The sequence below is a fragment of the Macrobrachium nipponense genome, chromosome 1 (assembly GCF_015104395.2).
Source record: "Macrobrachium nipponense isolate FS-2020 chromosome 1, ASM1510439v2, whole genome shotgun sequence".
Lineage (NCBI taxonomy): Eukaryota > Metazoa > Arthropoda > Malacostraca > Decapoda > Palaemonidae > Macrobrachium > Macrobrachium nipponense.
In genome coordinates this window covers 31,282,798-31,301,471 of record NC_087200.1, presented here as the reverse complement: position 1 = coordinate 31,301,471, position 18,674 = coordinate 31,282,798, and the positions used below count along the sequence as shown (strand labels likewise).

General features: G+C 36.9%; 1 protein-coding gene across 1 annotated transcript; it reads right to left on the bottom strand.

The window, feature by feature from the left end:
- Positions 1 to 12,155: 12,155 nt before the first annotated feature.
- LOC135219215 (arrestin homolog) lies at positions 12,156 to 18,155 on the bottom strand. Its single transcript, XM_064255785.1, has 7 exons — positions 18,029 to 18,155; positions 15,559 to 15,680; positions 15,084 to 15,317; positions 14,531 to 14,878; positions 14,159 to 14,290; positions 13,539 to 13,707; positions 12,156 to 12,993 (listed from the first exon to the last, which is right to left on the bottom strand). The coding sequence occupies exons 1-7, from the start codon at positions 18,069 to 18,071 to the stop codon at positions 12,890 to 12,892; spliced, it is 1,152 nt and encodes a 383-aa protein (XP_064111855.1). The 5' UTR covers positions 18,072 to 18,155; the 3' UTR covers positions 12,156 to 12,889.
- Between the last annotated feature and the right edge of the window lie 519 nt (positions 18,156 to 18,674).

Sequence of the window (18,674 nt, the reverse complement as noted above, 5' to 3'; positions counted from 1 at the left end):
ATATATATATATATATATATATATTCTCAAGCAGACTTTCGGACTCAAAAATTGTTTAGGGAGACATTATACTCTATGGTTATTAAAAAACCGTGTATTATGTTTCCGTTATGTATATATATATATATATATATATATATATATGTGTGTGTGTGTATATATATATCGGGTGTTTCGAAATTAGAGGCCTACCCTCCACAGAACAAATGGAAAGTTATGAAGTTTTCTGCTATAGCCTATCTCCAAGTACATTGTCTTAAGTTTCTATTCAGTTATTTTTCATTTTACATTTCTTGTATTTTCAGACTGAGTGACGGAGTTAGATACAGCCATGGCTACCGACTCGGAGGAAATCCAGACTATAACCTTCAGAGAGGCCAGGGATGCTGGTGCATCCTTCATTCATGTTCCTGGGTAGCTAAATACATTAATAGAGATGAATCCTTTGTTAAAAGAAACTGGAACAAAAATCCATACGGCTGTCGTCGCGAAAAGAGTGAGAATCTTGGAAGGCCTGAAATCCTTTCCCAGGAGTCAAAAGACATCATAGCTGAGGCAGTGGGTAGACCAAGAAAGTCTTTCCGTAAATTGGCACTTGAACTAGAAACAAAAAGGGGAAAGAAGAGAAGTTGTAGTGCTGTATATCGTGAGTTGAAAAAATCTGGTATCAAGCCATTTCATGTTATCAGCAAGCCCAATATCACTCAGCAACAGAGAGAAGACCGTGCTTGGTTTTTGTGGTTCACTTCTTAAAGACTGGGATGAAGCTGACTTTCTCTATGTTGTCGCATCAGATGAATTCTTCATTTGCACAGTCAGGAAGTCAAATCATAAAGATGACATAATTTGGGCTGCAAAGTTGGATGATATAAGCAATGACATGTGCTATCGCCAAGTTGTGAAATTTCCTGAATGTTTGGAAATTTTACTCTGTTGCACAGCCAAACGGTTAATGTGGATCATCAAAGAAAAAGGACGGACATGAATTGGCAAATATTTCAGAGAAACTGTGCTTACTGGTGGAGTATTTTCTTTCCTCAAAGATCCTGAAAATGTGTTATCTGTTGAAGAAGTAACATTTTTGCATGATAAGGCACCATGTTTCAAGGCTCTTCAGACACAGGAGCTGCTTCGAAACAGTGGTATCGATTTCTTCTCATCATGTGAATTTCCAGATAGCTCCCCTAACCTTAATGTGTGTGAAAACATTGGTAGTATCTCAAAGGATCGCGTTGAAGCGGTGAACTATGATGGTATACCAAGCCTCGATGACCTGTGAAGATGGGTGATCGAAGTACCCAGGGAAATGGTGTTTGAGTCTTAGCTTTTTTTTGTGATTTGCTGAAATCATACCCCTCAAGAATGCAGGCTGTGGTACAGGCAGATGGAGGACACACAAAATATTAATACTCAGAGAGAAACTTAAATAAATACCTATTCTGAATTACTTTTGTTTTGTCCATATCAATTTTAGTTTATGCTGTAGAGGGGGGTCTCCAATTTTGAAACCCCCTGTATATGTATATATAATAGTATTAATAATATTATATAATATATTAATAATATAGATTATAATATTATATAATTAATATATTATAATATATATATTATAATATATATATATTTGTGTGTGCACGTTTCTTCTTATATTTCTATTATTTGGAGATCTCTGATAGGGACAGATAGACAAGCAAACAGACGTCCTTCCTGTCCCCAGTAATCTCTCTTAAAAAGTAAAGAGAGAAAATAAAGAAAGAAGCGAAAGCGAAGTATTCCAAGAGCATTTGAAGTTTGTCGCGTTGTAGCTTTGACAACAAAGCATCCATCGAAAGGAGGCTTAAATGTCAATCCAGCATTACAATAGAGACAAGCATAGCAACATTCTCCCTCTAGAAAACCTAAAACTGCGAAAAGGGAACATCATGTTGGATGGGGGTGGTGACCCCCACGATGTTGAGTAGTCTCTTTATAATCCTTGACCCAGAAACTCCTGTCATATTGTTAACAAAATTCAACGTCGACAAAATTGATCATCATTGCTTGAAAGTGTTTTTTTTTTTTTATTTTTTTTTTTTTTATTTTTTTTTTTTTTATACCGATATCGTATGGGGGATCGAAGCCCTGGCTTGTGAAAGATTGTGCATCGTAATGAGTTATATCTCACTGCATTCTTCTTTTATATGGACTTGTTTATATATATATATATATATTATATATATATATATATATATATATATATATATATATATATATATGTATGTATTTATGTATGTATGTGTGTGCGTGTGTGTTTCCTTCAATGAAACTGCTACGCAAATTAATTCTCAAATTTCGTCCACACTGTTTCCAGGGATTATTTTTAGGACCTGGTCCCAATTGTATGGTAATCTTTCATTGTCCTTTCCCCGTCTTCCGTGTTTGTTCCGTGTTTCCGTTTTGAATCAACGAGGACTGGTATATAAGGCCATAGGAAGTACAACTGAGAAGTATGGAACATTATACCCAAAGTAGAATTTATCCTGAAGAAAGTCTAAGAAGATTGGGGATATTGTTCATTAGCTGAAGCTTATCCATCATTTCCTGTAAAGTTCGTTAATGCAATATTAGCCGTCGTTGGGAAGCATCTTAAAAGCATTTTTTTTTTACAAATATTATATAATCCTTCCCATGGTTTATGCAGAAAAGGTTCTGAACATGAGTTGCTTTCAGACTGGCTATGCTTGTCTGTCGTTCTACGTCGCAGTGGTCTTCAACCTGCGGGCCATGGGCCACGAACAAAAAAAAATAATGTAGAATTTAAAGTTAAATAGATAATATATATATAAAATTACCAATATAAAATTGTCATGAAAATTCTCCAAGCATATTCGTATTTTGAATTCATGAAAATTAAATTTAATTTCAATTCACTAGTTAAGTTTTAGAGGAAAAATGGCCATGAAAATATTCTCAGTATATTTGTACAATGAATTTATGAAAGTCTATACTTTGAATTTATGGTAATAATATGAAATAAAATTCCAGTTCCAGGAATTATACGTTTTATTTTGAACTTATCAATTCCTAATTCCTATTCTAAATCTGAAGAAGTGAGCCATGGGTATTTAGAGATATCTAAAGTAGGCCATCACCACAAAAAGGTTGAAGACCACTTTTCTACGAGGTCTGAACAGCTGGTTTTATTTGTTTTAATCAATTTATTGTGCACATTGACGTCATACTTATGAGTAGGTACATAGTAACAATAATATTCTTTACATCTATATGGTAATTAGGGTATACAAAAAGAATTCATATGTAATACAAAATAAATGTTACTGAAGTCTAGCAATATTACAAATGTTCATCACACATAGTCAATTTGATGAACTGTAATGCATGTTCAGTATCCAGAACAGCTGGCAATGTAGTTGGAAGGAGAGTAAGATGGGAAATGAATGATGAACTTGAATGTTTTCCAAACTAGTCTTTACTTGGATTGATCTTTAAATCAATAAATATACAGATTTCTTTTTCAGTTAATATTTCATTTTGGTTGATTATCTCGTTCATGCAAGTTTACATGACATCTTTAATCAAATATTTGAGCATGGGTATGCTAAAAGATTCTTAGGGGGCAACTGTATTAATGGTTTATCTTGTGTTACCAAGTTCTCTGTCGCGAATCTGAGCTTGTGCATTTCCATGAGAGGAAAATAGAAAGGGGTCATCCAATTCATTATTATTATTCAAAGGTATTAGTCTACCCTATGATGAGTAATCGTATTTAGGTATCTTGCTATCATTATTATTATTTGTAGGTTTTTGCAGATTAGCGATGGGCTGTATTCAACTGCAAAGGGGGAAACTTTGCCACATTTGAAAAGCTGCATCGCATTTTTGTTCGTCCTTGGAATAATCCGCCCCTAGTTTTACGAGCTGGCGTAAACCATTTTTTCTCCATTCTGAGAAAATATGTTTCAAAGATTCTGATACTCAGAGTTGCTAATTACCTCATCTTTTGAAGACATTCGGTTTGAAAATGAGACAACCCAGACAGCTGAAGTTCTGATATGTTATGGGGTATCAAAAATTCAGTCACGTAGGCTGGAAGAGAGAGAGAGAGAGAGAGAGAGAGAGTAATCCACGAGCTTTCATGTCAGGCAAAAGTACGAAACTTGCCGGTTGTGTGTGAGAGAGAGAGAGAGAGAGAGAGAGAGAGAGAGAGAGAGAGAGAGAGAGAGAGAGATCAAAGTTTAACCCCCTTCGACACATTTTACATGTGCGATACTACAAGAACTACCATACACAATAACCACATTTAAACTCACGCCGGATTCTTCCATACGGAGAACATCAAAGGGAAAGTTACCTCAGACGAAGAAACCTACTCACCCTAAACTGAAGAGAGAGAGAGAGAGAGAGAGAGAGAGAGAGAGAGAGAGAGAGAGAGAGAGAGAGAGAGAGAGATAACGGGTTACGCCAGGTCGTCAAAGCAAGGACGAATTGTTCTTGAAAAACATTAACTTTATGTCCCCCCTTCTTTTCCCTTTCGTAACGATGAATATAATCGGCAGGTGAAAATGCAATAATTTTTGTAAAACATATATTTTTCCTAATTCACAGCAATTTCGTTTAGTGCCAAAACACAGATACATATACAGATAACTTGTAAAATGGACAAATTAAATCATATATCTGCTCATGTTAACCTCCTCATAAATGATTTATTATGGTTACGTCATACGAGGTGGTAGCGGGTAAGAGGCAAGGCCAAGAACTTTCGCGAGCGGAAAAGTAGCATTTGCTAAAGAAAAACAAGGCGACACCTACATATACAGTCCGGCGTGTTTCCTCACACCTGAAAAATGTAGAACAATTCTAAATATACAGATTAGGAAGAGCTTTCAAATACATATGGTTGGAAAGCTTGCACCGTCGGACATATACGTGACGTAACGTAGCTTCTGAAAAATGAGTAAAAGACCACTTAGATCAGGAGCACCGGATCGGCGTTTCTTGGGAGTGTTTGGTGTTTCCGGCAGATTTCGGTATTGAAGCGAAGATTCCCTAGATTGTATACTGGTATTGCACCAGCCCAGTCTTTTTTTTTTTTTCATACCCCTAGGTTAGGTTAGGTTGAGTTAGGTTACGTTCGTTCATGAAATCGCACGGCAGGTAACTTGGGTGCAGAAAATATGATTGGATTGGTTTCATTAAGATTCTATGGTTAGTTTTTAACATATGGCGTCCCGCTTTTTCAGGGAAGGGTCCTGTACTTGGTTACGGTTCGGGAGCATAAGTGTTCCGGCGACTGGTCGAGACCTTACAATATTAAACTATATTTTGTTCTGTTTTTTGTTTTTCCTATTCAATGGGTTTTTTTTCATAGATGAATTAAATCAAAACTATTTCTTATTGAATCTTCTTACCAAGAGAACAAACCCGATACAAAATTTGATTATTTGTACTGCGAAGACTTCGTAATTTTTTTTATAGATTTTTTTTTCATCGAGTGTCAAAATGTTGACAACATTAATGATAACAAAATTATATTGGAATTTGTACGACCAAACGATGAACGAAATCAAAATATTGCAGAAGGGATAAATATAAGGTTAGTTCAAGAATAAATCGAAATAAGGAAACCGTAGAAAGTAAAAGACTTTAATCACGTGAACCTCACTCACAGTAGGCAGATTAAACTAATTTAATCCCACAAGTATCGGATTTAATTCTTACATCATGGAGTTAGATATTTAACAATGTCACTCAGGGTATCAAGGTCCATCCATTAAACTTCGTGATGATTTGAAGTCGATCACGTCAAGGAAAATATGACCTTCTTTGATCTTCCAGGGAAGTGAAATGGCAATTTCTGGAAAAAGGGGGGCTTGTTTTAAGCTGACGACCAAAGGATTAACGACGAAGCTCTTCCCCTGACCTAGAACAGGAAGTGATAGATTCTCAAAGTTAAATAAAAAAGGGTCTTGCGTTTGTTAGACCTACGCATACTTTCGTAGATTTGAGTAAACCAATAACGTCCAACAGATTCTTCCAGTACATGTTAGAGTCCAAGGGAGAAAAACTGTTAAGTTGTTAGTGAATACTATAGGTCAACAAAGTGTGAGGAAAAATAAGGTAAAGATCCTTTCGGTTTAAAGCTAACCCTTTTTTTTGTTTACCCCTCTTTCTTGTTGTCTTTCAGCCTGAGCTAGATAGGTACATTACGTGCCATATTTGGCACGTCGTCTAAGATAATGTGAAATCTATTTCACTTGTCTGCATTTACACATACACGTCAAATGGGGATTTGTTATCTGTTTTCCATTTGTGTCCCAAAATCTCACAGAAACACTATTCTCATGTTTTATAGCACTTCCAGGGTATTTTAGCGCTCCGAGAACAAACATCACTAAATTAGATGAACACTGCTAATATGGAGGTCAACAAATAAACCTTTGTGACAATAATAGAGATGTTAGGGGAGGTTGAAGGTACTTCTCTCACCTGAACAACCCTTCGGGGGTTGCAAGGTCACTTATTAAGTTTTGGGGCTTCAGTCCTTTTACTTGGAATGAAATTAATACCCATGTTGAAACGAACAATTTTGTACATGAGTTGAACTAGAAGCTTGTACATGACGATGCAGCAGAAAAGTGTATACATCTCGGACACGAAAGTGTATATGACTTATGATAGGTTAGAAAGTGAATACATATGTATATATGTATATATATATATATATATATATATATATATATATATATATATATATATATATATGTATAGTATATATATATATATATATATATATATATATATATATATATATATATATATATAGAATTATCTGTGTATGTGTGTTAATAGTAGGGATATGCTGGCGCATACATACATATATATATATATATATATATATATATATATATATATATATTATGTATATATATATATATATATATATATATATGTATATATATATATATATATATATATATATATATATATATATCATTCGAGCTACAAATGTCCCTTTAATATCTAATCCGCTCTGCCTCGGAATTGATATATTTTCATATATGTACCGAGGGGGAATTTTTTATTTGATAATAATTTCGTACTCCCATGGGATCGAACCACCGTCCAGTTGGACGGGGAACGAAATCAGGATCGGACAGTGACGCTACCGAAACGGCTATCAAGAGAGGCTAAAGGTTTATATCGATTCTGACCATTTCAAATCAACGTCGATCTCGTTGTATTTGTAATTAGAATCGATATGGAACCCCCTCCACCATGCTAGCCGATTCAAGCGTTTGACCCACGCAGCCTTATTATGAATATTTATCATATCACCGTGATTCATATAAATCATTCGAGCTACAAATGTCCTTTAATATCTAATCCGCTCTACCTCGGAATTGATATATTTTCATATATGTACCGAGGGGGAATTTTTTAGTTGATAATAATTTCGTACCCCCATGGGATCGAACCACCGTCTTGATTTCGTTCCCCGTCCAACTGGACGGTGGTTCGATCCCATGGGGGTACGAAATTATTATCAACTAAAAAATTCCCCCTCGGTACATATATGAAAATATATCAATTCCGAGGTAGAGCGAATTAGATATTAAAGGACATTTGTAGCTCGAATGATTTATATGAATCACGGTGATGTGATAAATATTCATATATATATATATATATATATATATATATATATATATATATATATATATAGTATATATATTATATATATATATATATATGTGTGTATATAATTATCTGTGTATATGTGTTAATAGTAGGGATATGCTGGCGCATTATCAAAGGCACAGTACAAATGCAAGTTCAGTAGTTTTTATAATTCCTTTCCATGTTTCTCATTTCGTATTCTTTCCCTCATTTCAATAAGAATGATGAATGTCAGTTAATACAGAGGCGTCAAAATGTAAGTAGGATAGTGGTACCTATGCCCGGTTCCTTTAGTTAACTGATTTATTTTCAGAATGATACGGCCTCAAGTCACCGTAGGATATGTGATCAAAAGAAATTTTTTTTTAACTTAAATACGACAGTTTTAGATCTTTCATCTGGACAGATTTATAGTTATATATCGTTGAAATCATATAATTCAATCAGTTAATGTTATAAAATGAGAAAAGTATTGGCTGCGAAATTATTATAAATCCGCTCTGTAATTTTAGTATACATCTATGTGGTGCATCACTATACCTTGACCGGAAATAATATGAGACTATATTTTTCAAAATACAAAAAAGGTTAAAAAAATACTGGTTCTCTGACTGAAAGCATCCCTGCGTCTGATATGTCCGGAGGATATTGTGCCTACAAAAGGGGAAAGTTGCTTGGCAAGCCATTCAGCCAACATAGATTGGGGGCACCACATGTAGGTATAATAGGACGTATAGGACATCTAGTTTCATGAACTAGATGACATCTAGTAAGGGAGTAAGGAAGGTTATGTGTTTTGCTTGATATCTTGCTGGGTACGACTTTATGTAACTCATCATTGGAAATTCTAGTTGCAATATCTCTCATTTTTTTGTGGAATGAATGTTGTACTGTATTGATAGACGGCACTTTATTCAACTTACTAATATCAGTATAACTGTTAGTGGGAGTCTTAATGCTTTAATATTATAATCAATTTCATTCATGACAAGTCTGTTTTCCTTACTTTGATATCATTATTCTTAGACAACTCCACTAAGGTTTTTTTTTTTGTCTCAAAGGAATCCAAAATTTGCTTTTACTTAGCATACATATTTAGGCACAGAATGAGCATTATAGAATGTGTAGTAAAAGAATACATTAGAAGTTTATAAAATTCCATGCCGGGGTCATATAGATAACAATAGATAATGGGCATGAGGGAGGGTAAGAATACTAAATAAAATCAGTTACTGGTGGGATGAGGAAATGATAAATTCAGTGAAAATGGAAAAGGGACATAATTTAGTGAAGGAGAGGGAAAGATTATTTGATGAAGGAATAGAAAAAGATCATTTGAGATGCAGTTACCTGACAGCTGAGAAGAATTCATGCAGGTATAAAGGAGGAGGATTAGGGCAGACAAGAAGAGATTCACATTAAAATAAAGCTATAGTAGATTCACATCAACCTTGCATTTGACGCCTAGGACGCACCTGATTGGCTGTTGATAAGCCAATCACAGGGCTGAAAACTCTCAGTCTCTCGAGAGAGTTCACATAGGCAGGATGTATGTTCCACCTCTCCTGAGAGACAAGTCTTTCAAGAGTATCCCTCAGGATACTGAGAGTTTCCAGCCCTGTGATTGGCTTATCAACAGCCAATCAGATGCACGGTTGATTTGAATCTACTATAGTGACAATATTAGATGCAGAAGGTAAGTAAGAACTGTGAGTATAAAGAAGTCATTCTACAGGGAAGTAAACGCCTAGAGAACAGACAATGAACAAATGAATCTCATCACAAAGATTCAGTTAGAGGTATGCTGGCTGACATGGGTCGATGAAGTCAGTGTTTTGAGGATTTGTTGAATGCGGAGAGAAAGAGGTGAGTGGCGCGGTTTGTATGCGTGTGACACGACAAAATGCCATATGATGTTTTCTACACCTTTCTGTCATCTACTATTCAATAGTGTGTTGTCTTTCCTTCGGAACAGCCCCCTGAATATATATATATAGATATATATATATATATATATATATAATATATATATATAACATAATATATATAGTTGTGTGTGTGTGTGTGTGTGTGTGTGTGAGTGATGAGTGAGTGAGCATATGGCATTTAAAACAGAACACATATCGAAGTATATTACCGGAGTTGGAATGAAGCTATGTGTATAACAGGGCAGAATTTATTGAAATTTTGGTCTTGGTCGTAGGAAGGGAGGTGTGATTCAGTAATATCATTATTATGACTCAGTCTTCTTTTCATCATCATTGCAACATTATTATTATTATTATTATTATTAGTTTTCTCTCTATCACAGTCCTCTAATTCGACTGGGTGGTATTTATAGTGTGGGGTTCCGGGTTGCATCCTGCCTCCTTAGGAGTCCATCACTTTTCTTACTATGTGCGCCGTTTCTAGGATCACACTCTTCTGCATGAGTCCTGGAGCTACTTCAACGTCTAGTTTTTCTAGATTCCTTTTCAGGGATCTTGGGATCGTGCCTAGTGCTCCTATGATTATGGGTACGATTTCCACTGGCAAATCCCATAATCTTCCTATTTTCTATTTTCAGATCTTGATACTTATCCAGTTTTTCCTCTCTTTCTCTTCAACTCTGGTGTCCCATGGTATTGCGACATCAATGAGTGATACTTTCTTCTTGACTTTGTCAATCAACGTCACGTCTGGTCTATTTGCACGTATCACCCTATCCGTTCTGATACCATAGTCCCAGAGGATCGTTGCCTGATCGTTTTCTATCACTCCCTCAGGTTGGTGCTCGTATCACTTATTACTGCAAGGTAGCTGATGTTTCTTGCACAGGCTCCAGTGGAGGGCTTTTGCCACTGAATCATGCCTCTTTTTGTACTGGTTCTGTGCAAGTGCCGGGCACTTGCTTGCTATGTGGTTTATGGTTTCATTTTTCGTATTGCACTTCCTACATATGGGAGAGATGTTATTTCCGTCTATCGTTCTTTGAACATACCTGGTTCTTAGGGCCTGATTTTGTGCCGCTGTTATCATTCCTTCAGTTTCCTTCTTTAGCTCTCCCCTCTGTAGCCATTGCCATGTGTCATCGCTGGCTAGTTCTTTAGTCTGTCTCATGTATTGTCCGTGCATTGGTTTATTGTGTCATTCCTTGGGTGTAGTGCTTTGTGTATTGTCATATGTTTCCTGGTTTTCTGATCTATGCTGCGGAGTTCTGCCTTCGTCCATTCCACTATTCCTGCGTTGTATCTGATTACTGGCACTGCCCATGTGTTCATTATTATTATTATTATTATTATTATTATTATTATTATTATTATTATTATTATTATTATTATTATTATCGACGCTGTTGTGGCTGCCGTTACGTATATCCTTTTACCGCAACAAATTAAAAGCGAATTTGTACAATTTGGGAAATGAAAAACGGAAAACAGATTATAGTTAATATGTTTACCTCGATTCTTCCTAAGTTAAAAAATTGAGTGACTAACGAAGCTTCATTAATTATTAAGAGAACTCCAGTCTTTGGGTTTAAAACTTAAATATATCGAGACTGGTCTGGGAGTCTTTGGATGCGTTTAGGTTATCTGTACGAGGCTATTAGGTGGATAATTGATTTATTTGTGAGCTTCTCAAAAACTTGTTTCCTGTGTCAAAATAGAAACTATATGCTTTTGTTTTTCGTCTCATTGTTTTACATTTTGAAAGGTATCTTGCCACTTTCCACGCCTCTGTATTAACTGACATCCGTAATTTTTTTTGAAATGAGGGAAAGAATACGAAATTGTTTTGCTTGGCATTTGAAGGATATATAATCCACATTTTATGCATAATAGTTTTGAGCTTTCTGAACCTGATTTTATTTGCATCTAAAAGGGAGCCTGACACTGGCCAAGAATTATTCTTGAGATTTTTTTTATCTTTTTGTCGGGTATGCGAATGAGAATTTGGAATCTATCAGGAATGGCTTTGAATTTTTGAAATGACATTGAAATATTTGAGTACCTACACGAGGCCTTCAAATTGATCAAGAACCAGTCTTAATGTTTTCAAACTGAGTTACATTGTATCTTTAAATGTATAAAGACTTAACCTTTGATGGTTTTCAGTGTTTTTGACATGTATGTATATGAGATCAGTATCGAGGTTCTAAATGTGTTGATGTTAGAGTAAGATTAAGACTTGGGATTTATGAATGAATTATACCTGTCACGTGTACAATATTTTGGTTTGTATATAATTATCCTCTGATTTTTTACAATTTTCCTCTCATGGTCGTGACCCTCCCCTGTCAGTGTCTCTCTGTTAGTAATATTTTTCCTTTGTGCATCCTTCGTGAGGTCTTTTGTTTGTAAATCCCTTAGGCTTCATATATACCGAGGGTTATTGTGGTAAACAAACCAGCCTATGTATCATTTGCATATCATTTACTATTTTTATTCGATTTACTTTTCCTCGTTCTACCGTTTAGGAGTCAGTAAAAAAAGTCGTATTTTTTTTTATATATTTTAACTGAAAAAGGCAGCCAATTGAACTTATCAGTAGGTGATTTATCCACAGAAAAAAATATTGAACTAAATAAGAAGAAACTCTATCAAAGAAAATAAAACGAAACCTAAAGAAAACAAAGAAAGATAGAAACGAAGAATAAAGTAGAAAAATAAAGAAATGCTTCTTAATCTCAACCTACAAACAGTAAATCAATCGAAAGAAAAGAGAACAACGCACAAAAATAAAACTAATCTTTTAAAAGACACAGAAACCTAAGATAACAACAAAGCACTGCTCTCCCAAATCGTGCTCAGGCCGAGATTTGATACAAAGCCAAAAACACCCACAGCCATCTTGAAAAGAGGCTGGCAAGATTCTCGCCAGGAGAAACTTTCACTTTATTTCCTTCTTGGACGCAGGTGACCGCGTTACCGAGAGAGAGAGGAGCGCAGTGGGCATAAAACTAAAACGGAAAAGAAACCAGACAAATGAAATAACAGTGGACGGTCGCTGCAGTAGCGCCGTCAGCTCGTTTCGAAAAATCCCGTCGTGTCGTTCGTTCGCATGGTGAATCGCTGTCGAGAAGGGTAGGGGGAAGATTCGTCCAGGGGGCTCCTCCCGCCCTCCGTATCCCCAACCAGCCCCCACCCCCCTATGAGGGAAGGGGAGGAGGAAGGGGAGATGGAGGAGGGGGAGGAGGAAAAGTAGGAGAAGCTGTTCGTTGGTCATCGGTTTAGTTCTGGTCGACGCTCTGGCCACGACGAAGGCGGGCGAAGTCCTCGAATTCGAGGTCGTCACCGCCGGTGTAACCAGCAGAGGGCTCCTTGGAGACAGTTCCTGAGAGAGGAGAGGGAAGAAGTTAAGGGTCATTAGTTCGGAATGATCACGAATGAGTCTTTGTTCGCCTTCCGCTTTAACTAGGCGTGGCTAAATATTCGTGAACATAGATATTCGGTGTTATCACCAAATATTCATTAATATTACTAGCCCCCGTACTCCAACTAGAATATTGCGTGTATATTCTTTAAAAATAATGAGAAGAATTAAATCCCTTTGGCCGTCAATGAATTATAATTATTAACTTTAGTTATGAATAGAATTTTTGAAGTGATACAAATAGTGGATGCATTTAAAAATATCTAACAAAGAATTTTTCACTATTAATATCATTATTGTCTGCATATCAGAACTTTAAGTACTGATGAAGTACAATTTTTTTTTCTATCTTGTAATGAGTAATTCACCTACAAAGGGTGAGAAAGAGAGAGAGAGAGACAATTCACTTGCTTGTTATGAGAAAAGTAAACTTAGAGCGGGATTGTAGGTGCAAAAATGAGCAACGAGAAAAACCAAAGCTTTTCTTACAGAAAGCTTGAGCTTACCAGGGGATGGGTGGACCAGCTTGAAGGGCAGGTCACCGACCAGTTCGCCACCAATGGCACCACAGTTAAGCTTGACGCGGAGGGAGTAGGAGACAACGATACCGTTGGCATCATTGGCACACTTGCCCTCGCTGACCAGGGTGGAGGAAGCCAAGTTGGCATCAGTGTCCTGGAAGGGAATAAGATCATGGCTCATGAAAAGGAGAAACACGTATCCCAAAAGAAGTTGGTAGTTACATTATTATTATTATTTTTATTATCATTCAGTAGATGAAACCTATTCATGTAGAACAAGCCCACAGGGACCATTGACTTGAAATTCAAGCTTCCAAATAATATTAAAAAAGAAAAAAGGATATTAAATTAATTAATCGATAAAAATGTATTGAAATGCAAGAATAGTATCAGGGTAGGGCTTTTGAAACTTATATAAAAGTGGATTACTGAAGGGTAATACTGCATCACATTGTGCAAGAATTCAAAATGTTGTGTGAAATATAAAAAATCACTTGACTGGTCTGGGGGAGGTGTGCACAAGAATCCTAAAAGGAGGCCTTTTTATGAGAAATGCGACGCTTAATATTAACACGAGTAAACAGACGAATGGAAGTCACAATTACCTTGAGCTTGCCATCAAGGGCAATACCGTACTTGTTCTTGTTGGAAGAAGCAAGAGGGGTAAGAGTAAAGCCCTTCTGGAGGTTGGTTCCAGGAGTGATGGGGCATCCTTCCTTGGATTCCAAGCTGGCAATCTGGAAACGAGGAAGAAGAGATATCAGTCGGTTCGATTCGGTTGAGAGATAGACGACCAAAATTACAAACTAGGAAAAAGACACAAGTGACTTATCATCTACAGTATTTGATGAAACCGTTATTGATCAATAGTCAGTAGCAAGCTGCCATTTTCACTTTCCATGGAGATTAGTGTAGAGATAGGGGAATGCAGAGGTCTGTGTTGGGTGAGTAAGGTTGAACAAAATCTCCTTGATTACCTCACGGGTGAACTGGTTGTTGGTCATGGTCAGTTCAACGTGCTGGATGACGGCGCACTTGATGTTCTTAACGGTCTTCTTGCTACCGTTGTTGATGCTCACGTTGACCTTGACGGCTTCACCGTGGTAGAACAGCTCCTTGTCGAGGGTGAGCTCCATGTTGATCTTGCCAGAGGACAGAGCGAAGCCCTTGGACACGAGGGTGCTGGGCTGGCGCTTGCTGCCACCTGGAGGAGCATACTGGATCTTCCTGACGGCGAGGTTCACAGAGTTGCGCCTGTGGGGGCGCTCCTCAGAGCTCTCACCGACGTAGACGGTCAGATCGTAGATGACACCAAGAGGCTTGGCCTGGTTTGGTAGAAGAAGAAGAAGACGGGTTGGGTTATTGGTGAATGGGCCTCATGAATTAAAAGTGCAAAATTTCCAGGTGTAATTTCCATGATCTCAGTAAAACCCAAGAGCCTTAACCACTAGTGCACTTGGTGCCCCACCTAGCCCCCCTGCTATATTCCCCAGGTAACCCCAGTCCTACTGATACCCAGTTGACACTTACGCTCTCCTCCTCGCCAGAGTGAAGCTGGACGGAGGTGGGAGAAGTCTCGGGGACGGTGATGGAGAAGGGATAGGCATTGGCTCCCAACTTCTTGATGAGCCTTTCCTGGACGGGGGTGTTCTCGACATTGTTGGTGCTAGGGTAGATCTGCTGACTCAGGATGGTCAGCTGCTTGCTGAAGTTGAGGCCCATGACCTCATCTTCCTCGCGACCGAATCGGTACGTGACCGAGACCTGATGGCGGGAGAGCGCGTGCGTTAAGAGCGAGTTGGCGGGGAAAAGGCGAGATGTTTGACATCAGCCTAGGCATGATGCAAATTCTCTCTAAACTTCATTCAAGCGTTTATGTACATCGGGGAAAACAATTATTTTTTTCACATAATTCATACTTAACATGGGTGGAAAATTTGTTTGAAATGAGACAAATCATAATTCACATGACTGAAAACTTGGACTGAAAAGCTGGACAACTCACGGTGGCGTAGACTCTGCGACCACGCAGGTAGTCATTGTCGCAGATTACGACGCCATCTACAGGTTCAGTTGAGATGGTATTGTCGACAAAGTCTCGACGGCCTAGATACACAGTGATCTTACCTGCAGGGGAGGAAAAATGACATTTACAGACATCGCATACCACAAAAGGACCCAGAGTCTTAAATTGGCCAAATCTATAGATATGAAGGGAATCGCTAAAGTGATAAATTATTTTATCGGGTTCATTGAAGAGTGCAAATGAATGAAAAGAAACCCAAGAGAAATGGTGTATGTAACGTGTTGCAATGCACTGGGCTAACAGTAAACATTTATTGTACACTAATAATCATACCTATACGAAAATAACAGCAAAAAAACAAAAAATAAATAAAACTGGGACAGAGAGCCGTTGTTTCTCACAAGTTTTTACTAAAGAATCAGCCGATTTATTTCACGGCCTACATCTAAAAAAATTATAGACGTGCTAGTGATATTAATAACGCTAGCGATTCATACTCGAATAGGAAGGACTCCAAATCATTCATTGAGAGTAAACGACTTCGAGTAAAAGAAAAAAACAGAATAGTGAGATTCCGCACTGTGATTAACCGTAGTCATAAGAGAAGTAAGGATGAATTGAAACTAAACACCGTACGTAACAGTAAACGATGTAAACCGCATTCGACAAAGTAACATTAAAACAATTCAGTGTTGAGTGAAGTATACTGAGTAAAGCAGCATTGAAAAAGATAAGCAAGGCAGCATTAAACAAGTGACATTAATCAAAGTTCTATTCAAGGTATTGTGCTGTTACGTATTGCGTTCTACGTTAATAACGGATGTTGGAAAGCACTAGCGGAAGTTACCAATAACACCAATAAAGGCCAATGAAGAAATAAACAAACTGCACACAAACAGAAAAGAATGACGTAAATCATTCAGCTGCGAAATGAATCTATCATTCAGCTGAATTGAAGAGTTCACGACTCAACAACGAAAAAGTGGTTTAGATTTTGAAATAATTCCCAGCTATTCAAGCAATCTCACGAAATCTGGTCAGATCAAAAATTTAATCAAGAAGAGTGAGAATAAAATTTTCATAATGTGAAATTTGAAAAAAAAAAAAAAACGACAGAAATTATTTCGGAAAATATCTTGCCGTGTTGTAAGTTCGCCTCACAGTTCGCGGTATTTTTTTTTTTTAAGAAAAGTCTATAAGACTTCAGTCATCTGACGATTTGACATTATATAGTAATAATAATAATAATATAATAATAATAATAATAATAATAATAATAATAATAATAATAATAATAATGAAAGTTAAAGCTATTACCTTCAATACTACATGCTTGAAAGAGGGTCCGCTACCTATGAAATAATAATAGTAATAATAAAGATGGATATGGGAAATAAGACTCGATGGTCATCATGCTTAATTTTCCAAAAAGTTAAGGGTTGAATAAGAAACATTCGGCTATTCATTATGAAAAGGAAATAGGAAAAGTCCAGAAGCTGCCTGTTGCAGGTCACTCAACATTCAGAGGAAAGTTATGAAAGCTACGAAAGTACCAATGATTAGAAGATAACAAAGGTAGAGAACGCACCAACAGCTATAAATTAACAAAACTAGAAAAGGTACTAAGGATTAGAAGTTACCAAAGCTAGAAAGAATGCCAAAAATTAGAAGTTCACTAATTTAGAAAAAGTACTAGAAGAATTGAGAATTTAGCAAGGCTAGAAAAAATACCAAAAATTATAAGTTAACACAGCTTGAAAAAGTTACTAAAATTAAGTCAATAAAATTTGAAAAGGTGCCAAGATTTAGAACTTAACAAAGCTAGAAAGAATACCAAAATTTAGTTGACTAAGCTAGAAAAAGTATTAGAAATGAGAAGTTAACAAAACTAGAAAAAGATACTAAAATTAAAATTCAATAAATCTAGAAAAGTACCAAGATGTAGAAAGTTAAAAAAGCTAGAAAAGGTGCCAACAATTAGAAGTTGACAAAGCTAGAGATAGTACTAAATATAAGAAGTTAACGAAGCTATGAGAAGTACCAAAAATTAGAAGTTAACAAAAGTAGAGAAAGTACCAAATATTAGAAGATAACAAAGCTAGAAAAAGTAAAAAAAAAATTAGAAGTTAACAAAGCTAGAAAAAGTACAAAAAAAATTATGTTGACAAAGCTAGAAAAAGTACCAAGAATTTTTCAAGTTAACAAAGCTAGAAAAGGTACCAAAAATAAGAAGTATGGGGTCATCTACACTCTGGGAAAAGTTAGCAAAACTCTGAAAAATGCCAGGAATTATATTAGTACATCTCAGACAACGCCCATAGTATGAAGCAGAAAAGAAAACTACCAAAGAGTAGAGCGGCGCTGCAAGTTATCGTCACGAAGCAAAGGAGTACGAGTATTTACGATAACTTCCACGGTATCTACAGGGCTTATTGCCTGATGAACGTACCATTAGGGGCGGTTTTCTTGAAGACTTTCACGGCGTTCACCATCGAAGTTGACTTGAGGATTTCTCTTACGAGAAAAGCTGCGAGAAGAAGCGCTTTGTAAGTTCGCTAAGAAACAACAGCGGGATTGGTGCGATGGAGGACGCCCTCCACTATATATTGGATCCCCACCCGATGTTAATCCTTTTAACTCTAATTATACCCCCTCCCCCCCTTCCCCTTCCGACATCCCCTCACACTCCCGTTTTGTTTGTGGTTTTACCTTGTCTATGGGTAGGAGGGGCTAGGGGGTTGGGAAGGGGGCGTGGCATTCATATCTCTAACCTTAAGTCAGTTGACAAGATCTGGCTTTTGTCTGAAGCCGAGGCTGTTGATGCAAGATGTATGTTGGCCAACACCTTGTGGGATTTCCCCTTTGTACACGTGTTCATTCCTTTCGCCTATTCTTATACTTTCATTCATTTATCAATATTTAAATACAGTAGGATTCTTGGCAATACAGTAAAAGCTAAGGCCATAAAAAAGGAGCAGGAAATAAATTCGGGGATTTCTAATAAGAACAGGTCAAGCAATCCTCTTCATCAGTGGATAAAGGATAATTTAAAATGCAGTGGTGCTCTGCCTGGGTTACAGTGAGAGAGAGCGAGG